General features: G+C 41.0%; 1 protein-coding gene across 10 annotated transcripts in view; it reads right to left on the reverse strand.

Moving 5' to 3' along the window:
- Nucleotides 1-25,681, reverse strand: part of Ppp6r3 (protein phosphatase 6 regulatory subunit 3) — a 112,461-nt gene that overhangs the window by 62,938 nt on the left and 23,842 nt on the right. For 5 of the 10 annotated variants that reach the window (XM_034497914.2, XM_034497905.2, XM_034497886.2 and 2 more), the window contains exons 2-4: nt 17,944-18,091; nt 8,256-8,488; nt 2,602-2,788 (exon numbers count right to left, since the gene is read on the reverse strand). In XM_034497914.2, coding sequence (XP_034353805.1) covers nt 2,602-2,788; nt 8,256-8,482 — 414 coding nt within the window. In that variant the 5' untranslated portion in view covers nt 8,483-8,488; nt 17,944-18,091. Of the gene's footprint in view, nt 1-2,601; nt 2,789-8,255; nt 8,489-17,943; nt 18,092-25,681 lie in introns of those variants that run through there. The other 5 variants (XM_076914638.1, XM_034497922.2, XM_076914613.1 and 2 more) reach the window with 2 other exon arrangements.

Here is a 25,681-nt window from a genome sequence, read left to right on the forward strand (position 1 = left end):
AGACATACACATGGTGCATATACATGTAGGCAAAATACCCATATACATAAATAAAACAGACATTTAAAAAATATATGAAACAATCCTATTAGACTTAAATTTAAATGCAGAATATTTAAAAAAAGAAGGGAGATTCCAAGCAAAGATGTTTTTAAGTAGCTAACATGCCTGGCCCACAAGGTGGTTTAGCCTGCATTGCTGCATGTATGACTAACAAGAGGAGACTGGGAAGAGGGGGCTGTGCTGAGTGGAAAAGAACTAGAAATGGAAATGATGCTCTGTCCTGCACAGCTTCCTGTGTCTTCTTAATTGTGTCGGTGAGCCCACTGATTCTATTAAACCCCACCACACGTCCTAAGAGAGCTTTGCAAGGTGGTAGAGGGTTGTTTTTTTGTTGTTGGTTTGGTTTGGTTTGGTTTTTTTTGGCCACAAATTTTCACTATGTCCTGGAAGGTGAAGACTCATTGTTCTAGATGAGAAATCCTTAGCTCAGACATGCTAGTATCTCCTACAACTAAAAGGAAACTGTCCTGGAATTTAAACTAAGATCTGCATGCTATGAGAGTCACAGGACTTCTACTGAGCTGTACAAAGAAGCTTAATAGCTAGAACAGCTAGAGCTACAACCAACAAGTAACTTCAAAGTGAGTCACTATACTGTTTGTGCAAACAACCATGTCAAATAGAAGCACCTCTTCAAGGAGTGGTGGCCATGCCATTTAAAGCTGAGTCCTACAGAAGTCTTCGAAAGGAAGGGTGAGAGGAGGAAAAAGTTACACGTGACCAAAGTACACTACAATTCCATGGCAGAAGCACTGGTCCTAGAGCCTACAGGCACAAACCTTAGCTGGTGCTGTGAACAAAACAGCATGGACCACAAGGCCTATCCTTCATTGTTGAAGGCTAAACCACTCAACACTGCCAACAGCTGTTCTAGAGGCTATTTTAGAACCTGTTCTAGAGGCTGAATAGTACCTTTCTAATTAAGCCATGTGAATGTGGACTTTTGTCATCACTGGCAGTGCCTAAGTCCTAACCAACACTACCAAGCAACAGGAAACAAGCTTCTGTCAAAAGACAAAAGCAGCTACACAAGCAACACTGCTGTACTCTCATTATCATCCAAGGAATCCTAGCTGGAGAGACAAGGAGTAACCAGGACTCTTCATTCAGGGTTCAACTGACACATATCATCATTGTCAGACAGATAATAGAACTGACTCTGAGCCCCGGAGTCAATAACACAGAGATTCAGAAAATCTTCCACATGTTTTCATGGTTTATCATATATACACCAGAAATCATAGCTCATCAGCCTGGATCTCAACAGCAGATACAAACATAAAAACATAATGAAACATGCCTTAATAATAGAGGTACCCATCTCTGAACTAACTGTGCCAGGGTTATGTGATGATTTGCAATTGCCAATGATACTTTGATTTCTATGTGGAAGGCAAAATGGGAGATAATTTACACTACTGAGACCATGACTTTGGGATTGTGACTCAAGGCAAAGGATCTTCTCCAATACACTTGGGAAAGTCACCCTATTTAAATAAAAACCTTATCTTAACAAAAAGAACACCATCCTTCTAAAGTAAAACATGGACCCAGCCTTAACAGAGAAAGAACAGAATATAATGGGCCCAAGATAGTTTCAGTCCTTTCAGTTGTGCTGACCACTGAACAAGACCAAGTAACTGGAGACTACTGTCCATCATGAAGAACACCAGGTCTGACTGGCTTGACCATGTTCACCTCTGCTTGCTGCAACTGATAATCTGTTAACTTGCACTCAGCACCTGCTGCTCTAGCTGTTTCTTGGAAGTGAGCTCTTGCACCCTTTCACAACAATATCTACTAGAACAATGGTTCTCCAATCCCAGCAAGAAACAGCATGAACTGAAAGATGTACTTAGAAGCCCCCATTGTCAAGACTCCTGCATAGCAGGAGTAGGAATCAAGAACATGCAATGTTTAAAAAAAGAAAATAGTTCTCAGGTGATGCTGGTGACACTGATCCACAGGTCACACTTGGTAAAATGGCATTTCCCCATAAATCTGAATTAGGAGGGAAAAACAGAGGTGTCAAGGGGTGGTATCTGTAAGAATATTGAGGTTTGTACCTCTATCCAGTGCAATAGACTAGGAACTGCTGAGACACAAGGGTATCCAGATATCTAAGCTAAAATAAATTATCACTGTGTACAAAGCACTAGTCAGTAATTCATGTTTAGGAATACCTGATTCTAGCTTCTCTGGAGATCACCATTAGGGAACAACTAAGCAAAGCCAACTGTTAAATCCAAAGGGTCATTAGATATGTACTCAGGTTCAACCTGCTATTCTCACAAAGATGGTTCAAATTACATGTTCAGAGAAGAAATCAAAGCTAACAAACAGAGCTGAAGCCTTTCAAAAAGTATGTCAAAGGAGAAATACTCCTTAATGTGTAAACCAGTGTTGCTCAGACTGCTCAAGACCTAAAACACACTCTCTTGTAGAAAATGGACCTCAGGCATACTCAGAACACTGCAGCAAAGTTGCCGGTGTCACCTTGGGGATGCCCAGATACTTACCTTTGGAAACAGTATTTACCTGTTCTGGTTTTCTGCTGATAAGAATACTTAGCACCTTGCTGAAGAAACTGGCGAGTAGTGGGTTCAAGGGAGACTCATTTAGGAGGAAACTATACAATTTCATTAGCAAGGACTCATCTTCCCCCAGTCTATCATTCATCTGGGAGACATCAGATGTGAGCAACTCACAAGATATATTTGGATACCTAGAAGAATAGGAGATTACATTATCATTTAATGAAAATAGCTTATCACATCAAGTACAGCACACACCAGGAAGGTCTCCTAAAATTTTATCAAATCATCAAAATCATCTACAAGGAACTAAGAGCACCTTCAATCCATTTCACCCAACCTCTAAAAGACATTTTCTACTTTGTCTAAAAAAAAAAAAACTGCCTTTAAGTCAAGTGAGATGACTCAGAGGTTAAAAGCACTGGCTGCTCTTCCAGAGGTCCTGAGTTCAAGTTCCAGCAACCACATGGCTTACAACTATCTGTATGTAATAGCATCTGATTTCTGGGTGTGTGTGAAGACAGATCACTCATATACATAAATAGATAAATCTTAAAAAAAAAAAAGAATTTGTTTTGTTTCAACACAACTATAGTGCACCAATAGAATCAAGAGTCAAGTGTGCCACATTTAATACAAGAATTTCTCAGTGAGGATACAGTGTCCTAACCAGCCCATGTGGACAGAGAAGTGGCAAACTCTGAGACAAGTTAACAGTGATTGGTTTCCAAGAAACTACTATACACAGCTGTGGCGATGACTTGAGCCTGCTGTAGGTACATGAGCAGGCTGCTGCTCAGTTTAGATGGGTTACATGTGGTATGATAAAGTTCTAATAAGCTATCAAACGTTTGTCTCCACCCCATCTAAAGAAAACACCTACCATGGCATATAGAAGGGGTAAACAGGGCACTAGCCTGAAGTACTGGGGGATGAGGGAAGAGTGCTACATACACCTATGCTTTAGATAAAAGCCTTCTGTTAGGGTTGGTCTGGTGCTGTGTATACAAACACTAAATTCTGAACCCCAAGATCTGGTTGCCAGTGATGAGTAGATTCTCATATACACCAGACTTTGTTGTATAAAACTTGCTCCCCAATTTAAAGCTATTGGTTAAATAAATGTGGCTATAGCCAATTACTGGGGAGAATAAATGTAGGTGTGGCTTCAGTTAGTAGGCTGGGGATAGCAGGTAGGGACTACATGCAAAGAAAGAGAAGGAAAAAGAAGACAGAAGGAGCAAACAGGAGGTCTCCATTAGACGTGCTAGACCAGGAGCTCGTGGCCGAGTGAAATGCTGAGGATAGACGGATGGAGCAGAAATAACCTGGGCAAGACTCAAACATTAAGTACTTGAGGAAAGCAGTTAGAGAATTAATAGTCTAGTCTATAGAAAAATAGATTGGGGTAATTTGCCCAGTAATTGTGCTAAAGCTGATTAAAAAATCCATAGGACTCTGCCTTCATTACTCAGGGGCTGGCTGGGTCATATTAATAACTAATAGAATTAGTAAATAACATTTTAAAAAACCATTTAGAGCCATCCAGCGTCTTGTGAAGCTAGGGACATGCAAGATGCAAGAACCCAGCCCACTGTCATTCTTCACTATGATCTCATTCAGTAGTCCACAGGCCTACAGATAGCAGCTGGAATCTGCTCTCCAAATAGCTTCCTAAAAATCTGCAACCTCAACCATGTTTGTCTCTGACAGCCAGACCACTCACTCTGAAAACCAGGCAGAAGACATGTTCTCAGTGCTCTCTGAAATGCCAACTACTTCTCATCCTTTTCCAATGGTCACGGGAGACTAAGAGAGATGCATCAGGTAACACTGTATCTGGCCATAGTTCCCTTCTCTACACTAATATATTCTTCTATCAGCCTGTCAGCATGGCAGCCCAGGCCATTCACAGGAATGAAAAGCTCAAAGGCTGACCAAGTCAAAGAGGAGACAAAACCACCACAGTGGCAATATGATACACAAAAGAGGGAAAGACTGTGGGCTGAAGTATGTGACACATGTGAAGGTATCCAAGGCAAGAGGTGACCAGTGCACCCAAAAGGGGCTAGGATGAAACTGGATGAACAGCATGAGAAAATCTCCAAAACAAACAAACAATAACAAAAAAACAAAGCAAAAAAAAAAACAAAAACAAACCCAAAAACAAACAAACAAACAAACAAACAAAAACCAAAAACAATGCAGGAGGAGGACAGAAAAGAAAGTAGAACTGCACTACCTAACAGCTGTCTTCTGGAAGGTTCTGCTCCACTAATCTCCCCTATACTGTAAAACAAGCATTCATCAATGCCACAGCAGACTTCTTCTCTACTGTAACCACTGCCTAGGGACAGAAATACACAGTGGTTACATTTGCAGCTATAGAATTCATAAGAGGATTACTTCCTGCCTTGTCTACTTTCCAGGAGTGCATCGTCCTTTTCCCTCAGATGGGGGGCTGGTATCAAAAGGGTGTTTAATGGGTAACAGTGACTTTACTCTCTATTTTCTAGGACAGTGGTTCTCAGTCTTCCTAATCCTATACCCTTTAATACAGTTCCTCACGTTGTGGTGACCCTCAACCATAAAATTATTTTTGTTGTTACTTCATAAAGGTAATTTTTCTACTATTATGAATCCTAATGTAGAAACCTGTGTTTTCCAACAGTCTTAGGAAACTACAAAAGAGTCATCTGCACCCCAAAAGGGTCATGCCCCACAGGCTGAGAACAACTGTTCTAGGATAAAGTGCAGAAACTTTACTAATTCCAGCTGTGTGCTGTAGTACAGGGCATTCCTAGACAGCCCACTCCTTTGGCTGACATGGCTTCCTCTTTACTGCACAGTACGCACACACACACAGATCTCCCATCCTTCTATTTAGAAAACAAATAAAACACCTATACCTCTCCTGCCTCCATATCTAGCTTTGGTTAACATGTGCTCTCTTGCTGAGAAGTGACCTTGTGTGAGAGGTCTTGGCATGTCTTTCACTCTTCTTCAGAGCCATTTCAGCCAAGTTCTCAGGACCCCAATCAATGGGGCTGATATTGCCATATTGTAAACTTGGGGATTCATATAGCAGCAGTATCTGATCGTGCTCTCTTTCCTCCTTAAAGCCTTTCTTCAGTGGCTTTCTGGGTGGCAGCCTGTTTTCCTCTTGCCCTGGCTACTCCTGAGTCCCGGTGTGGAAGAACCGTAATCCAGTTAATAGCATCCAACAGCTCCACAGGTGACTTCAACTAACTCCATACCTTCACATGGCACCCATCTACCTACCTGCTGTGATTCCTTGTCTCTACTTCATTCCAACTAGGCATCTCAAACTTGACAAGGCTGAAGGCAAATGCCCTACCTTTCCCTTGACATCCATCCTTAATGTTACAGCTATTCCATCATCACTTACCTAGGTAAAATTCCAACAGTCCTTCCTTTACAACCTTCCCTCTCCACCTCACTCAGGGAGGCTCCTTCAGTTCTAATTTCATTTTATATGTCTAGATTCTAACCATGGTTCCCCCAAAAGGTTACTGAGCTGATCACTACCTGCTTTTTAACTCTCCTTTCCTTTCTGCTCCAGTGCCCCAGTGCCTAGACCCTCAGAGTGGGCAGGGTGAACAAAAACAACATTCAGGGTACATGTATCACTCACTGCTCAAAGCCTTAGATGACTTGTTTTGGAGGATGTTTTGACCCCCCCTTCCTGCTCACCTCCAGTCATGAGACTGCCCTGTTGTTCTTAGGGTACTTAGGTTCTTGTGTACTTTAGGGCTTCCACACCTTTGGCCTGGCTGCTCCTTGTCAAATATTTACAATGACAATGAACTCACTTCCTGCATGGCTCCAAGCAAAGGCTTTCTCCACCCACCAACTTCAGCTGTCCCAGTTTGCCTTCTTCTCTAAAAGGCTTCTCTGATAAACTATGGTTTTACTTCTTACTCTGGCTCACCCAGACCACAACAATCTATCTTAATCCTGAAAAAGTTTTGGATTTCTTCTAAAAAGTCCTCCATGCTAATACAGATGGTTCAGGTCACCCAAGGTACAATTCACCCCAATAGTGGCTTTGCTTGGGCCAGACACATAGTAGATAAAGTACTACTGCACCCAACTCAACTCCTGCTCCTCCAAATAGCACCATCCAGTATACCCGGGGGACTGTGAGAGGCTGCCTGCTCTTACAGCTTCGAACACAGCACAGCAAAATAAAACAGCATCACTATCAAGCTTTCAGATCCACCAAGCAGCTTTTCCTTTCAGTAAGTAAGCAATTCACAAACAATGTGGCATTAGAACAAGTAACTTCATCTAGAATGTGAAGACAAACCCAAGAAGGGAAACCACTTGTCTGCTCACAGCCACACCACTCCAGGTGGCTTGATTGCCAAGCCCTATTCTAGACCTATCACCACATCACTTCCACCTCCACCTCTCACCGGGATCAGGTCTATCTAACTGATATGTTAGCTCACTGTGGCAGGAATTCCTTTTGTTTTATTTTGTTTTGTTTTGAGACAGGGTTTCTCTGTGTATCTCTGGCTGTCTTGGAACTCACGCTGTAAACCAGGCTGGCCTTGAACTCAGAAATCTGACTGCCTCTGCCTCCCAAGTGCCGGGACTAAAGGCATGTGCCATCACTGCCCGGCTGTGGCAGGAATTCCAGAGCAGCAAAGTGTTTAAGAGAGCAGAGACACACTAGTATTTTTACGCTATACATGTTTTCTTCCTTTATAAGACACCAGTCTCCACTGATTGTTGAGTGTCAATCTCAAAGGCTAGCGGAGATCAGGGCCTCAAAAACCCAAGCCACAATAACTTTAAAGGCATCAAGAAGTACTTTGCTGACAACATAACTCTCTCCAAGAAGAAAAAAAATAGAGAAAAAAAAAGAAAAAAGAAAACACCTGCTAAGGTCAGCCTGAAACAGAAGGACAGCTTCTAGCATGATTCCTGCTACTCTGCTGTCTATTGAATGGATCATAACCAAAGTTTGTTTCTGAAGGGACTCTATTTTCAGTGTGAGGGATGTGGACCACTTCAACAATATTGTATATGGAAATAACTACAACCCCATTTATTAACATGCCCATGAACATGCTCAGTGTTCCCAGAGAAGTGACAATAATAAAGGACTCTCATGTACTGTGCCATGCTGTTTGTATGCAGATTCAATTTAACTAGCCACAGGAGGTAAGCCCACTCTGTTTTATTATGTCATTTCCTGCTTAATATAGCTTCATTGCTGTTCACCAAGACCCATGCAACCCACACCTAAAACTCACACAATGAAGGGCTGACCTTACTATATGAGCAATGCTCTTAAAACCCAAGCTCTGAAACTAAACCTTTAGGCAATCTTGGCCTGTCACAGACTTCTGGCTTTCTATCTGGAAAGTGGAGAAGACACTTACTTGAATGTCTTACTAACAGGAGAAGTTAGTTTGTCAATTATAAAGCATGTTGTACTTCTGACAAAGATTCAGAACATTTTAGACGCCTGTGACTCACTGGAGCTGGCTCTAGAATCGACTGTGTGCTCCATAAAGCCTGTAGCTCTTGACTATCTTGTCAATGGCTATAGTGGCTCTAGGGATTTCTTAAACAGCAAGAGTAATCATTTTCACCCCACCCAAGGCAAAGATGCCATTTTCTTACTTGTATCGGATCTTCTCATCCATGTCTTGAGGTGGCTCTTCTATAATGAAGGAGACTAAGTCTTCCAGACATTCTGCTTTTAACAGAAACTCTATGAGCTTGCGGTTCTGTGCTTTACACTCCTGTAAGACGTCCTCCTCATCCATTAGCTCCTTCAGAGTTACATCTTCTCTCTCTAGAAGCGTGTCTATGTGGGATGATGAGTGAAGATCAAATTTCCAAAACATGCTGCTCTAAACGAGACAAAGAAAAAATTTTATAAAATTCCAGCTTTACTAATTTTCCACACACCAAATTTCAGTTCAGTTTTGGTCTACAATGTCAACTTGGCATTGACACAAAAATAAAGAAGTTTGACAATGAACCTACAAAATGATTTCTTAATAAGTAACACTGGCAGGATTTTTTTCCTTCTCAGAAAAAAAATCTTTTTAAAGAATTTATTTATTGGCTTTCTTTTTAGACTTTTAAATTTCTTTACTTATTTTTATTTTATACATGCATGACCTGCATGGAATGGTTATAGAAACCAGAAGAGGTTTTGATGCTCTAGAACTGAAGTTTACAGATGTTTGTGAGCCACAAGTGGGTGCTGGGAATGGAAACTAGATGCTATAGCTCCATCCCAGAAAGTATTTTTAGTTGGATAAAATGTTGAAAATGCTGAATACGAAAGCTTGGAAAGACTTTAACCTGTAAAAGCAATTTATCCAAGCCAGGGTGGCACGTACCCAAAATTTAAAAATTTTTGAGAGTGAGATAGGAGGATCACAAATTCTTGGCCAGCCTGAGTGAGCCATACAGCAAGAACCTGACGCACGCACGCACGCACGCGAAAAAAAAGTAATTCATTCATACTTTAAGAATTTTTATGCTGGCTAGGCAAGGTGGTGCACCTTTAATCCCATCATTCTAGAGAAGATGTGAGAGGATCTCTGTGTGTTTGAGAATAGCATGGTCTACACAGTGATTACCAGAATTCCATACAGAAGCCCTGTCTCAAAAAACAAACAAACAAAAAAAAAAAAAAAAAAAAAAAAACAATAAAAAAAAAAAAAAAAACCAACAAAAAAAAAGAGAATGCTGAGGCAGGACAATGTGGTTCAGCAGGAAAAGAAACTTGCTGACAAGCCTGAAGAACAGAGTTTGATCCCCAAGACTCCTGGGTAGAAAGAACTAGTTTTTCCAAGTTGTCGTCTGACCTCCACAAGCATGTCACCCATTAATTTAAAAACTTTTTGTAGGCAAAAATATAAAATTACTGCATGCTCAAGTCTAGCCTGGGCTAAAAAAGCAAAACTGGGGAAGGGGGGGGCGTGGCAGACAGGCAGAGAGACTGTGAAACAGACAAGAGACAGATAAAGACCAAGAGAGACAGAAAACAACTGTTTTTTGAATGATAGAGTAGATTCTTCAGAGAATTGTCATCTTCAGCAACAAATGACAAATGAAGAGGCATAACCAGAACTTTCCTTATTACAGAGGGAATGAATACCCACTGTAAAGCTGCAGGTGAGTTCATTAATAACTAAAAATCTGAGGTCATAAAGTACCAGAAAAGAACTAAACTTTAGAACTTAATTATTGAAGAATTAAGGCAAACGATCCTGAGTCACTAAGAGAAACAGCTGATAGTCAATCCCCTGTTGGAGGTATATACTTCATGTATAGTCTTTCTTCAACTTGGTCTCCATGCCTACAACCATGAGATGTTTGTTCTTCAAGTCACAGAGCCAAAAAGGCACTCATCTGTTAACTCATTTGTTACACATAGAATGTGACCAAGGTCTCCAAGGCTGTTTTTAACCAGAAGGTAATGACAAGATGCAGTCACCCAGCACAAGCCTTCACAGCAACAGAACTACTATCCTCTGAAGGGCTCAGAAAGACTTCCTTGAGAGTGTGATAAGGCCCAAGGCCATGTGCCCAAACACTAGCTCTCCATCAGCTACAGTTTAGCCACCCACCCAGTCAAGTGCATCCTGATAGGACTATCACCAGAGAAGCTCACCAATATCTACAAGTTCTTACAAGTAAAGGCGGAAAAAAAGAAAGGTCTTATCTATATAAAGCAGATCTACCTCTATACCTGTGTGTTTTGCTAAATCACTCATACTCAATGTTCTCAAGAATCGTTTCTTTAAAAGTAGAAAATTTAGGGGACTGGAGAGATGGCTCAGTGGTTAAGAGCACTGACTGTTTTTCCAAAGGTCCTGAGTTGAGTTCAATTCCCAGCAACCACATGGTGGCTCACAACCATCTGTAATAGGATCCAATGCCCTCTTCTGGTGTGTCTGAAGACAGCTACATAAAATAAATAAATAAAATCTTAAAAAAAAAAAAAAAAAAAAGTAGAAAATTTAACAAGGTGTGATGGCACATGCCTTAAATCCCAGCACTAAGGGTGGATCTCAGTTTGAGACCAACCTGGTTTACAGAGTGAATTCTAATGACAGCCAGGGCTACACAGACTCAAACAAACAAACAAACAAACAAACAAACATAACAAAATAAAATAAAGGAATTATAGAGGTAAACTTTACTCACACTCTTAGTCAAAGTGACTGACTGACACAAGAATGAGAGCTAAAAAGCAGGCTGTGCACACAGTAGGTTGTTCAGAGGAGGGTCCACTTCATATGACAGGTGCTCTGCCTGACTGTCCAACAAGCAACATTAAGAAAGTTCAAGAAACCTTAGGGGACAGTTTCATAAAGCAATACTGCCAGGATCAAGTATTAGCAAAATCAGTTTATAACTTACCTTTACGTGCTCTCCAGAACACTGGCAAGTCTGCCCACAATCTTGAACCACAAGAAGACTGAGAGCCAAGGAAGGACAAACAGCAGCTGCTCAGTTCACATGACCCAGATTCACACACCTCACTTGAGAGGGATATCTGAGGGGTGGGTTGGGGAAGCAAGCAACACAGCTCCACAGGAGGAAACAAGGCACAGGCCTCCAGAGAAGCACAAGCTAGAGAAATGCAGCTCCCAACACAGATGCAACAACTACACAAGCAAGTGATCTTCCTCAGCTATGACAGGATGCAGAAACGGACCTATAGAAGACACCTGACAGGCAACAAAAGGTATTTAAGCAGCTGCCTGATTTAAATACAATGCTAAGCCACTTCTGATTGGGAAGACACTGCAAAAATGGTAACAAGCAACAGAAAACCAATCAGAAAAAGTCAAAAGAGGGAAACCTTAAAACATATATACTGCTTTGGTTTTCAGATTTGGGAGAAATGGTCAAAATAAAAACAAACCCTATGTCATTTTATCCTAATCAGCTGGCAGTACCAGAAGATAATATGAAAGAGGAAAGGGGAGTCGGCAGAGATGCCTCAGCCATTAAGAGCACTGGCTGCTCTCCCAGAGGACCTGGGTTCATTTCCCACTACCCACACAGGAGCTCACAACTGTCTTTAACTCCAGTTTTAGGGGATCAGACGCCCTCACACAAACATACACAAAGGCAAAACACCAATGTACATGAAATAAAAATAAATTAATTTTTAAAAATGAGGGGGGAACAAGGGGAATTTTCCTTTTTATATTTCTTTTCTTTACTCCCAAAGAGAAAGGGGAGAGCCTGTCCTATTTAGGGGCACAAAGTCACACCATTAGTATTATCTAAAATCTTCTGCTAGAGTAGCTGCTGTTCATTTATTTGTAAATCCTTTAAAAACCACAAACTTTTTTGAAGTGTATTTTTACAGCTTTACTACTCCAGAGTTATGGGACAAAAGATTCAAGGTCCTTCTGAGCGGCCCAAGACCCTATCCAAAGAAGAACTCAGAGCACACAGTTTGCTAGGGATGGCTGCAAACTGTAGTTACAGCTCTAAATTATGAATCAAGTAGATTTACCTACACCAAGTGAAACTTCCCAAATCATATTCTTAGTTGGGAAATGCATCAAATACAGGATTTATAAAAAGACCGATGAGTTCCAATAAAATAAAAACAGGGTAGGTTAGCAAACACACCCAACCCAACCTATCACCTGCCAATTAAGAATGGTTTTGACATTTTTTAATAGGATTAGGTTTGAGGGAAGGATAGAATTGGAGAAAGGAATGTGACAGAGATCATCTGTGGCCCACAAAACCCGAAGTACTTACTATCTGGTCATTCACAGAAAATCCCCACTTGAGCTGAGTGACACTTACAGATAAGCAGGAACTCAATTTCCCCTAGGAAAGCTGGCCAGCAAAGAGAGGTGTTTGGTGAGAAACCAAGGTGCCTCCTTTTACCAAGATCCTAGCTTTTACAAATTGAAGCAAGAAGTTTGAAAATGTTTTTTCCCCATGAAAAGACTAGATATTTTAAGGAAGCAAGTCACCAAGGAGTCACCTGACCCCGCAGATGATCTCTGCTGGTCTTCTTCATCTCATAGTGAAAACTGCCATCCATCTATACAAGAGAGCAACAGACCATCTCAAATCGAGGCTTTAATTATAGATGCATTAAGATTGTTACACTAGTTTCATACTCCCAAGGTTGGTTCTGGAAGGCAACCTAAGGACACAAGCCCTTCATTTCACAGTGTGTCAGAACTGACTGTCTGGGAGACGTGGAACATCATCTACAGGAGATGTGAGGAGAACACCAGTCTAGTCTGTCTGTAGACTCTGCAAGGTCCTACTCACACAATATTAGCACATCCAAGGAACTTAAACATGGCTGACTGACAATTACTTGCTTCCATGAAGTAACAACAGTATCCTATCCTTTGTGTGGACTAGTTTTATGTCAGCTTGATATATAAAGTAGAGTTATCTGAAAGGAAGGAAACCGCCATAAGATCTGGGTATAAGGCATTATCTAAATTAGCGGTTGATGAGTGGTTCCATCCTTGGGCTGGCAGTCCTGGGTTCTATAAGAAAGCAGGCCAGTAAGCAGCATCCTCCAGGGCCATCAGATCCTACCTTCAGGCTCCTGCCTTGTTTGAGTTCCTGTCCTGACTTCCTTTGATGATCAACAGCAATATGCAAGTGTAAGTTAAATAAACCCTTTTCTCCCCAAATTGCTTTTTGGTCATGGTGTTTCATCACAGCAATAGTAATCCTAACTAAGACACTCTTGGAACCTCTTCAGTGCCATTAAGTATCCACAGAGACTTGGATTCTATTGCCAGCTGCAGAGCTGCTGGAGCTTGCAGTCCTGAGACCTCATCTCAACACTTCAAGCCTCAGCAACTCATCACATTAACTGATTGTGGAAATTGAGCAGCTGTAATATACTGCAAAAGAAGCTACTGCTTTATCATTTACCAACAATGCCTCTTGGGAGCTTACAGCATTGCTCCCAAACCTTTATGGGCAAGGATTCACCTAAAGGTTTTGTAAAATGCGGTCTGATTTCCGATTCAGGAAAGAACAGCTCTGGCCTGAGACTCTGCATTATCTATCTGATGCCAGAAGTGTAGGATATTGCTCATCAACTGTTATTCAAAGGGACAACTAAGGATTAATTTAGCCTTTATTTTCATAAACATATTTGAATACATAACCTGTAAGGCTGTACTGACATAGGAGCAACACACCATATGACTGTCCAAAGAGGCCAAAGGAACAATGACACCAAATACTAAATTGAAAACGCATACTACAATAAATACACACACACACACACACACACACACACACACACACTACAATACAACGCTCGTGGTTTCTCTGAAACGAGAAACTGCTGATGACCGCACTGTTAATACAAACTGTTAATACAAACACCATGTGAGCCACATCTAAGTAAAACCTGTCCTAGTCCACAGGAGATAAATACTATCTCATTGTGGCCTACCTTGGACAGATGACATCTTACTAGACCATATCACATTATGTCAACAAATATAGTATCTCACACTGAGGGAAACTGAAGACTGCCAACCACAATGGCATCCAAAATGGCCAGAGGTTACAAAGAAGATTCAACCACTTTAAGGACAAAACAAGAAGGTTTGAAAACACTAAAACTCTTTTTTGTTATCATGTATAAGAGAAAACCTATCCTGTGGAGCAAGAATAAGAACCAAAGAGGAAAGTAAAGATCACTATGAGCAGAGGCTAGAGCCTCTCAGGGAGAGGCTGCAGCTACACAGAGAGCCTCTGCAAGGGCAGCTTCATTCTGGAAGAAGGCCGCACTAGCACTAAATGATTGCCACTCTGCCTATCAAAACTTTTGATGTAAAAGGTACAAATTATAGCTATATATGGCTGTCATAGAACCCCTGAAAGAAAATAGAAAGGGTCTACAGGCTTAGTGATCACAACCCTGCATAACCTTTCTCTTCTATGGTAACTTTAATGAAATATAAAGGCATGAAAACAGAAAATGACAGCCAACAAATGAATAAAAAGACTGAACACAATGAAATATCTGGGAAGTCTAATATCCAAATAAGACCAGTATAACATGCGCAAACAGCTTTCTTTGGTGAGTGGGGGTGGGGGTTTCAGAGAATGGGAACTGAACCTAGGATCTATGCATGCTAGGAAAGTGCTCTACCACTGAGTAGTCCAAGCTCTACCACTTAAAATCTTATCTTCTTCTGTGTGTGTGTGTGTGTGTGTGTGTGTGTGCCTGCTTGCTTGTCTGTATGTATATCACATGCCTGAAGTTCTGTGGAGGCCACAAAAGTTTACTGGATCCCCTTAGATTTAGAGTTAAAGGTGGCACAGGGTAGCCTAATGTGGGACATGATAAGTGAACCTATGACATCTGCAAATACAGCAAGGGTTCTTCAATGCTGAGCTATTTCTCCAGCCCACAGTCCTACATTTTGACATTCACAATGTAGCCAAGGTTGGGCTCAAACCTGAAACACACAGTCCTTGGTTGAGACATGTGCACTGTCACATGCAGTTTAGAAGAATATACTATAATCTACCCCCTTGATGGAGAACACAAAAAAAGTAAAATGGTATTTCCCAAAATTAATCAAAGAGAGCTGTCTTTAGGACCTGCACTGGCCAACACTGTGGAAAAAAAAAATCTCTTGGATATTCATGAAATTTGTGGCTGCAAAGACAGTTTTGCAATTTGTCCAGAAGAGAGAAACCCAGAGAAACAAAACCACAAAATAAGAAGTAAAATGACACCCGTCTCCTCTAGTAGTTGTAGAGGAAACTTCAGAAAAAGTTGTTCTGCAGACTCCCACCCTTTCTCAGGTAGCCCCTCAAAGTATGCTTCACAAAACAAGACAAACATACAGGAAACAAGCCGCTAAGACACCTCGAAAGAGAGGACAAGAAAGGAAGACACATACAGTAGCTATGGAAAAGCTTAAGAGGTGGGCAAGAGGCACGGGATTCCCAACAGAAATGTATCTCAATGACAACAGTGGACAGGTTGCTTGATGTATCTGACTATACTGAAAACCTCTGCGAATGTCAGAGCTTTAAGGACTAATTAACTAAAGTATACCTACACTTCATACTGACTGCAGGTAAAAGGTGTGTGTGTTCTGTTAGAAGATGAAGGAGAAGGAGGTGTGCACATGACAGACTCAATCTCCTCTTCACAGCCAAGGTGGAAGAGAGTAGGAACACAGAGAGGCACTCAGGACACTGAAGTGAGTAAAGCTAACTGAGCAGGCCCAAGTCTGTGTGGAAGGAAGAATGTGAAAAGAGGGTGTTACTGCATTTGTCACAAACCCGACCCTCTTTGAGGTTTTAGTCTAATAGTCTTCATAAAACAGTCACAGGCAGAATATTTTTCGAATCAGCTGACAACCTACAACAGAGTCTCCCGTGACATGCTACAACTCAACATGGTACAGTTCCATCTGCAGCTAAAAGATGACAAAATGATTGATGCATGAGACCTAGAAGAGGGTTAGTTCAACAAATTTATCAAACTTATAAAAATGTAAGTTAATTAAAACTATAGCCATTCTCCTAACTGTTCATCAGCAGGTACTGGGCAGTGTGAGAGCTGTCACACCACTACACTAGGTGTGTCTGGTGAGGTACTTTAGGCATATGTCAGTAATTTCTGACTTGCTCTGCCACACCACAGCTTAACGATTTACCAACGGTAAGCTTTTGTTTTGAGTTTTCTTTTTTGAGTTTTCCTGTGTAGCCCTGACTATTCATCCTACAACTTGCTCTGTAGACAAGGCTAGCCTCACACTCACAGACATCTGCCTGCCTCTGCTTCCTGAATGCTAAGATTAAAGGTGTGTGCCACCATTCCCAGCTCAGCAGTAAGGTTTTATTTTGACTCTTTAAGCTCAGGGACAAGACTGAATTTTCGAAACAAGATTTTCCTTGTGCAGTTACTGAATAATAAACAGCTAAGGAAATTACGACAACTGGAGGAGGTTGCCAAACAGAAGTCACAGGACAGTGACATACAGACTCAGTTGGAGAAAACGGCAGAGGAGGGATACCGCTAGGAATACCACTATAGACACTCAAGGGCCACCTCTTTCTTGAGGGACTTGGCAGGTCATAGGCAAAGCAACATTCTAGATGCCTGGGATCAATCAGCTGGTGATCAGAATCAAAGTCATTACAGCGCCACAGCTGTGGAGATGAATGGGCAAATATACTACAAAGAGTCAAAAGGCCTTGAGAGACAATGCCAATCAGAAGATACAAAAGGAAGCCACCAAGGAGAAGCCAGTCCTGGAGCCAGCAGGAATTCTGAAGTGTAGATGAACAGGTCAGTCTCACTGAGACATAAATGTTGGGTGCCATCTGTTGTACTAACTATTAATAAATCCCAGTGTGGGGTTTGCTACCTGCCTCAATGGTTTATGTTCCTGAATGAAAGACACACACAACCTTTATACTTTAATATGCCCTATGAAGCACAATAGCTCAGCCTCCATGCTGTTAGAATCTATCTCCAGCCCAACTCTGAGTTATCACTAACTTCTATGTTCCATCTTGGCCAATTTGGACCCATTTGTGACATGCTGTGAATCAACAAAGTGTGGCCCAGAGTGCTCTCCTTGCTTCCCTACCCCATGACAGCCTCCGTATATCTCCTCTCTCCACACTCTCCTAAAGCATAGTCCTCTCCTCCTTCCTTTCTTCCCGGTCCCAAGTCCAGGAAATCCTAAAATTGAGCCTCTGTCTGTCCTCCCCAGCTATGGGCTGCTGGCATCTTTATTTACTAATCAGAAATAACTGTGGGCAGGTTCCCAGAAGCGATGTTCAGACCCTCTAGTGCAAACAGTTTTGGGGGGAACATAATTAATGTTCATAATACAAGCAGCTACACACTGAGCCGAAGTTAAATATGCAGAGTTAATCTCTGATCTTTAATCAAAAGTTCTAGTAAGGAGTTATAGCAATTACAATTCAAAAACTGGGAGGCAGCTGGCTAGAAGCCACTGGTACAAAATGAACACCTCACACAGAGTCAAGCAGTCTGAGTCTAAGACCTCTACTTCTGCTCTTCATCTGAACCACTCCAGCTTGCAAAGACTGGTTGCTCCTTAGTGGTCAGCTCAATATCCACTGGAAACGAGAAAACTCACTGATTTCTGCAGATTCCTAGATAACTAAAGTCAGCTACATCGGCTGCTGTTTAACATCCTGAAAACAGAGTGTAGTACTACACTCTCCAGGGCAGGTGGACTCTTCAGACCTGCTTCAGAACACATAACAGCTTTCCTATGTGCAAGAATTCTAGGAAGAAAACACCTGATGATCATAACAGTCTTACCTTTCAAACCAAGGTTAAAACTAAAAGAAATGTTTTCTTCTCTGTGGCTCCTTGCCCATTACAGGTTATCCTGGTGACAGCTATCTTCCAAATTACATTAGCAGATTAGCAGGAGTAAGAGAAGATACTGTATGAAACAGAAGTATTCCTGTAAAGACAAAAACAAAACAGAGAATCACATATGCTGTGTTTTGGTCTGGTGACAGCTGCCATTTGAAAAAAAAAAAAAAAAATACTGTCTCAGAGTCTTGGTTCTCACAAAACCACACTTCACAGAAGTAAAAAGCTCAAATTGAAGCTTTTCTATGAGAACATGGAAAAAGCAGATAATCCTATACTATAGTTTTTATTCCACACTGAAGAATAACTTGGAGATAAACATAGGTGCCACGGCATCATTGTCAGTGACTAAAGAACCATATCCTTACTATCTATGAAATGACATAAGGCTGACTACAAAAGCACTGTACTTTAAAATATCAAGCAAAGGACTGCAAAGACGGCTCAGCAGATAAGAGCACTAGCTGCTCTTATAAAGGAACAAGGTTTGATCCCCAATCCCACATGATGACACACAAACATCTATAACTCCAGTTCTATGGGAAGCTGACAGCCTCTTCTAGGCTTTGCAGACAACCACTCACCTAACCCCCCCCCCCCCAGGCACATGCAGCGGGTACTGGTAAAATACTCATACACATTAAATTGTGTGTATGTCTGTGTGTCTAGACAGACATGGGACCTGTCATTACTAAAGGTTACATCCAGTTCAAGCTATCATTCTCTGTTAAGGTTCCAGAGAACTCTTCTGCCAGGTGTGGCAGCACACCCTTTTTTAATTCCAGTACTCTGGAGGCAGAGGCAGGTAGATCTCTGTGAGTTCATGGCCAGCCTGGTCTATGTGGCGTGTTCCAGGACAGCCAGGGCTAGAGAAAGACCTTGTCTCAAAACAACAACAAAACTAAGACACTCTCCAAAATATGTAGCACACACAAACTGGCATTAAATCTGTGTAGTTCAAGGTCCCTTGAACTATTCTGCAATAAATTGTAATACCACCAATAACCTCCTATTCTGGCCACTTGTAGGCAAAATACCACGTCCACTATCACAGACTCCCAACAGTGTCATCAACACAATGTCTGTACCCCTATTCAAATGCCAAAAGCAAACACTGTTGTCTGTTGAGTCCATACACTGTCTAAGAATGCTGGGGCATCATTTACCCTTTAAAGAAAGAGCCTTTGTTCAAGGGCTTATGGTTTTTCACTTGGCCTGTGTCTCTGCTTTATTTCCTATTGTTGTTATTTAAAAACAAACAAAAAATCCTGAACAAAAACAACTCAAGGGAGAAAGAGCTCACATCTGCATACAGTTCAAGGCTACAATCCAACATGGACAGGAAGTCAAGAAGACAGGAGCTTGAAGCAGCTGGTCTCACAAGCAACTTGTCCATAGTGGACAAGTCTTTCTTCCATCTCAAAATAATCCACACAGGTATGACCAGAGGCCTGTTTTCCAAGTGACTCAAGATTCTGTCAAGATGACAGTTAACATAGATCATCACAGAGTGATTAAGACAAACTCTAGATGTGTGTATTTAAAAATCTTAGGATAGTTAAGAAATGAGATCCAGAAGAGCAAAACAGTATGTCAGTACAGTACTAAGACTGCTGGGTAAAGAGAAGTAATCAATATGCAATGAAAATAGGTCTACAAACAAAATAGAAACTGTTTTTTGGTTTTGTCCATGTCCACTCCCCAAAGGACAATCTACAAGCATGAAGACAGTAAAATCAGAGGAGTTCTAGAATGAAATAGAATATCGATCAAAAGATACTATACTTAGATCCTAAATCTCACCCTCTTCCATATTAGCAGATGCCCATAAGCTTAAAACAAAACAAAAAACACAGCTCTTTGAACTGGGACGGCACACCCCAGCTACACTGAAAATCAAAAGACCCACAGAACCAATGTCAGGACAAGAAAGGTCACATCCTACCCCAACCAGGACTCTTTTACACGCCAGACTAAAAAGTGAAACTGTGCTGCTATTAGTGAGATGAACTACTTGGGTGGACAGTAGGGGTAAGATAACCAAAACCTAGGGATGACTTGAAAATTTACTGGAGCTCACTAACCAAATGATCCAGATTACTGATTTGCTATAATGGCAAGGCCAATAAGCCCTGCCTAACATGGCACCTGCTCATCAGTCACTCTCACTTGTTAACATTAAAATTTCATGATTTGGTCCCCAGGAGCGGAGGGTAGGTTGTAGGGTAGAAATTGTGCTCAATAGTTAAGAACTCAAGTTTGACTCCCAATATCCATGTCAAATAGCTCCCAAGTGCTATCTAACTCTAGTTTCAGGGGAAGTGACAACATCTTCTGGCCTCTGAGGGCACTCATACTTACACACATAAGCAAGTAAAAGAAAAAAAAAAAAAAAGTCTAGTAATAGGAAGTTCCATCTAAGCAGTTCAAGAAACTTCTCAACAACTGACTTAGCTCCCTGTACATGGAAGAATGCTGCTTAAGATGATACCCAGACCTTAAGTATTTCATGCATCTCCAGCCTCTCCTTAACTTCTTCAGAAAACTGTTTGCTGAATTATTCTCTTATACAACACTGAACACACCCAGGTAAGGAACTGCTGAACCGTAATTGTCCTACAACACCTCAAAGGCAATGACTATGCTTGGGTCACACACAACTGAAACCAAGTCTCCTTTATTTCTTATCATCTAAATATATTTAAATTTTTGGCTGTTAGCATTTCCATCTTTCATTTCACCTTTGAATGCCATGAATGGCAGATGTACATCGTCTTTGGCTGTAATGCTAACTAGATGAGGATAACTTGTCTGAGTACTGTTGATGACTTTATTAAAATGATAGTAACAGATTTCTTCACTGTGAAGTAACCATTTTCTTTGGTGACTCAGGAGTAAATAATCTGCAAAAAGACATCTTATGGATGATGCTCTTAGAACATTCACTTTAGAGTTTCAGTACTTATTGAAATTTGACACTATGATATTTACATGCATTTTTATTTGAGATAGTGTTTCATATAGTCCAAGCTTGCCTCTAACTCACTATGTAGCAGAGGATGACATGAACAGCTTCTGCATTTATTAGCTGCCTTTGCAACTTCAGTAAGGTATGTCCCTGTCTGCCCACTCACTCTTTCCTGAATCTATTATTAGTATGAACTCAGACTCTTATAGCACCATTATTTATCATGATCTTTACAATGTCCCAGCTTTGGCTGTACAAGCTGTCCTAGGAGCTTTTGTGTGTTTTTTGAGCAATTTAATTCCTCTCACAGCATGCTCCTGGTTCATATAATTTCTTCTCTGCCACATCTTTGAAATCTGCCATTTCTCCCAAGAGGTCCTAATTCTGGTCAGTCCAAGACATTTGGAAATGAAAAGCTAAAAAGTTCTCAAGTAATAGGTGGTACCACTCCCTCTGTTCTTGCAGTGTGGAAGCACAGAAAGAATGATAGATACTTCCCAAGATTAACTCTCCACTTGTGCATCCCTGACTTTGCATATGAGCAAAGGCAAAGATTGCCAGATCACTCCAGAAAGCCTAGCATAAAGAATAGCAGAGCAGCCAGATAGTGATGGAAAGCACTTGGGAGGCAGAGGCAGAGGCAGATGGATCTCTGTGAATTCAAGGCCAGCGTGGTCCACAGATGAGTTCCAGAACAGCCAGGGTTGTTACACAGAGATACTCTGTCTTGAAAACAAAAAAGAGCATGACAGCAAACAGAAAAATGCAAAAGAAAACAGAAAGACTGTACAAATATACAACACACATTTTAAAAAAAATTATTGCTACCTCCAGAAAGATCAAGATAATGTATCTCTAAACACCAGGTGCCACTGAAAAGAATACAAGGGGAAGGGAAGGGGTTTCAAAATTTAAAACCTCAGAGTAGAAATTAAAAATTGAATAGGAAAGTTGTAAGATAAAGAGATAAGTATTGGGTATAAATAAATAATTGAAACTAATTCAGTATTGAGTATTAAAAAAAGAATACCCAAGAAATTCTAAAGGAGACTTGTGCAAGTGCTGTCAAAGTTCCTGATCCAGCCACAAAAAGAGTAGCCTGGGGCTTTTACATAGAATCAAAAAGATAAGCTTTGGGTTTCTTGAAGTCACACTAGAAAACTGTAAAAGTACCTTTTATTCTCCTCTAGGGTGCTTATTTCCATCTGTTAGTCTATGCCTAGTCCTGGGAATCTTTTAGCATCCTTATACTCTAATTTAGATCTAGTCCTGGAGGCTTCTAGTCTCCATACAATCTAATCTAGGCCCAGAATATTTACAGTTTCTGAGACTTGCTGATGAATAAGTTCACCATTTCTACTGCTTTCTGAGCTAGAACTGGCTGGTTCTACTCAGCTGTTCTGGCTGAAACTCCTCTCCAAGCTGACTGATTCAATATGGCTTCTCTCATCCTGTCCTGAATTGCTCTGATTGGCTTCATATTAACTCTGACAATCTGTTTGAATCTTGTAACACCTTTTCATTCTCTGGCTCACTCTGTCTTCACCTGTGTCTGGTTTATTCTCTCTGCAATCTGTGTCTGTACAACTGTTCTGGTAAAACTGACTACTTCTCTCTACACTACCTCTCAAGAAGCTTCCTTTTCTCTCTCTCCTCTTGAGAGTTGGGCATATCCTATTCTGTCAAATCTTTCTCTGATTCTTCACTTTGTTGCCCCTCAACTAGACATCATTTTCAAATATGGATGCTTCCTTCTACAAAAAACTTCACCTTCACTGTTTGGGATTAAAGGTGTGAGCTAATGCTGAGCCACACAACTAGAAACAGGTATTTTCAGTAAATAACACAATCTTGGGGTTCACAATGTGATCAAATATCCTCAACAGAAAGCTAAAGGACTGTGAGAGGCTAGGTGAGGAAAGAGAATGAGCTTAATGGTAAGCACCTGTTGGGGTACCTCTCTCTGAGCCAGAACCCTTCTCTCCAGATACACACTAGGATGGCTACGGTTTTAAAAATAGAAAATAAATTGAACGTCTAAGAGTCTATAAGGATGGGAAGAAATTCAAACTTTCATGTACTGCAGAGAAAATGGAAAACACTATAGTGATTGTGGAAAACAGTCTGTTGATTCCTCAAAATAATTAAAAATACTTATAAAAACAAACCACACACAAAAGAGAATTATCAGATGACCCAGCATTTCCATTTCAGGTTCTACACAAAAAATAAATACATAAATAAAAATAAATAAATAAATTTAAAATGCTAAGACAGGGCTGGGGATTTAACTCAGCAGAGTGTTGCATAGCAACACAATGCCCTTAATTGATCTCCAGCAATGCATGAACAGGGTATGTTGGTGCCCTCCTGCAATAGCATCACTTAAGAGAGGGAAGCAGGAGAAACAGAAGGCCCAGACCATCTACACAGCAAGAACAGCCTAGGCTTCATAAGTCCCTCTATTTAAAAAAAAAAAAAAAAAAGAGGAGCTGGAGACATGGTGGGTAAGTTAAGATCATTGACTGTTCTTCCACAGGCTCAGGTTCAATGTCCAGCATACATACACATGGTAGCTCAAAAACATCTGTAGCTACAGGTAACAAGGGATTCAACACCCTCTTCTGGCATCCTCAGACATCACAGACTTACAGGTCATCAAAACACACATAAAAATAAATAAAAGAAAAAGGGAGCTCTGAACCAGTCTCAATGGTACACGGTACAGTCAAGTTCAAGGTAGCATTATTCCCAACAGCTAACATGTGGTGCAAACCAAGTGCCCATCAACAGCCAAATTCAAAAAAGATATTCAGTTTTAAAAGGGAAAGAAAAGGGCTAGAGATATGGTTCAGCAGTTAATAACACTGGTGGCTCTTCCAGAAAACTCAGGTTCAGTTTCCAGCACCTACATGATAGCTTGCTTACAAATGTCTATAATTACAATTTCAGGAAATCTCATGCCCTCTTCTGGATTCTGTGGGCACCAGGCATGCACCTGGGGCACAGACATACACACAAGCAAAACACTCACATACACAAAACGTAAAACTAAATCTTGGGGTTTGGGGAGGATACTGGTACAAGCCTTTAATTCCAGGAATTGGGAAACGGGAGAATCTCTATGAGTTAGAGACAGCCTAGTCTATGTATCAAGTTCCAGGCCAGCAGGGTCACATAGGGAGACCCTGTCTTAAAAAAACAAAGTGAGAGGGGGGCGGCATAAAGCAGAGGTGACACAAGCTACAACTCAACAAACCATAACAACTGGCTAGAAATCACAAAAAAAGACCAAAGGGTTTTTTGGCAAAGTTAATCTTGATAATTTTAATTAGTGTAAAGTGCTCTAGTCCCCTTCCCCTGTAGTTTCTTTCTTTGGTTCAGAGAGCAAAACTTCGAGAGTGCTATTGCACAACTTTTACTACAGACTTTTGGGGTGTTCTACTGATATTAAGTTAATCTTGCTGTCTCTCTCTTGCCTTATTTAGAAATTAAACTTACCATGGATATGAATGATAGGAGCCACCCAGGGCCAGTACTGTCTGCAGCTTCAGCTGGTATTAGACCACATTCCCAAAGAAGGAAGGGCTTTAACATTTTAAAAAAAAAAAAAAAAAAAAAAAGGAAAAGGAAGGAAGGAAGAGAAATGGCAAGTTCTTTAATGGTATGAAATTTTAGTTCCAGAGGATAAAAGTAACACAGACAACCAGCAATGACTGCCATACATTATGCATGCACTTAACACCAATGACCCTACACTTATAAACAGGCTAAGTCAGTCAGCTGGCAGCGATGTCACACACCTTTAATATCAGTACTAGGCACGCAGAGGAAGGGGATCTTTGAGGCAGGGGATCTTTGTAAATTCAAGTCCAGTCTAGTCTACATAGTGAGTTCTGAGCCAGCCATGGCTATAAGAAGACCCTATCTACAGAGACAGAAATAGATTTTACAGAGAGAGAGAGAGAGAGAGAGAGAGAGAGAGAGAGAGAGAGAGAGAAACAGAGAGACAGAGGGGGGAGAAAGATAAATTTTATGCTAGATGCATTTTTACCACTTTTTAAGGGGAAATAAATGAAGCAGGGCCTAGAAGTATACCTTTAATGAAAATGGGACATGGCCACTGCTAGGTACGGCTGAGAGGATTTTATTGTAGCTATACAATAAAATATATTGAGGAAAATATATATGAGGAAGAGTTCAGCCAGAGGCATCTGGAAGGATCCAGACTAAACGGGTCATGAGAAGGGGTGGGGGTGGGGTGAGAGGAAAAGAGGAGAAAGGGAACGTAGAACAGGAGAAGAGTCAAGGACCAAAGATGTGCATGGCCAAAAGGGCCAGTTTATATGAAACGGAGAAGCCAGGGTTACAGAAGGGAAGCCCAGCCCTTGGGCTAGAGAGCTTTAAGCTAGGGACAAGGTGAGAAGTTCTGGGAAAAGCCACAGGTGAGCCTTTTCCTGGGTTTCTTCAGGCACAGACAATCTTAGGGTCCAACACTCAGAATGTTGAGGCATGGATACCCTTAAGTTCAAAACCAGGTTGGGCTACACAGTAAAGACGATGTTTCAAACACACATATTCTCTCAAATGAAGCAGTATATAAAGATTTTAAAAAATCAAAGGCTCATATACTGATATTTTATGTTGCTCTCAACTTGTATAATAAAGTCCTGCTATCTCTGTAGTGAGTGAGTATGGTTAAATGAGCTC

Source organism: Arvicanthis niloticus, chromosome 1 (assembly GCF_011762505.2).
Source record: "Arvicanthis niloticus isolate mArvNil1 chromosome 1, mArvNil1.pat.X, whole genome shotgun sequence".
NCBI lineage: Eukaryota > Metazoa > Chordata > Mammalia > Rodentia > Muridae > Arvicanthis > Arvicanthis niloticus.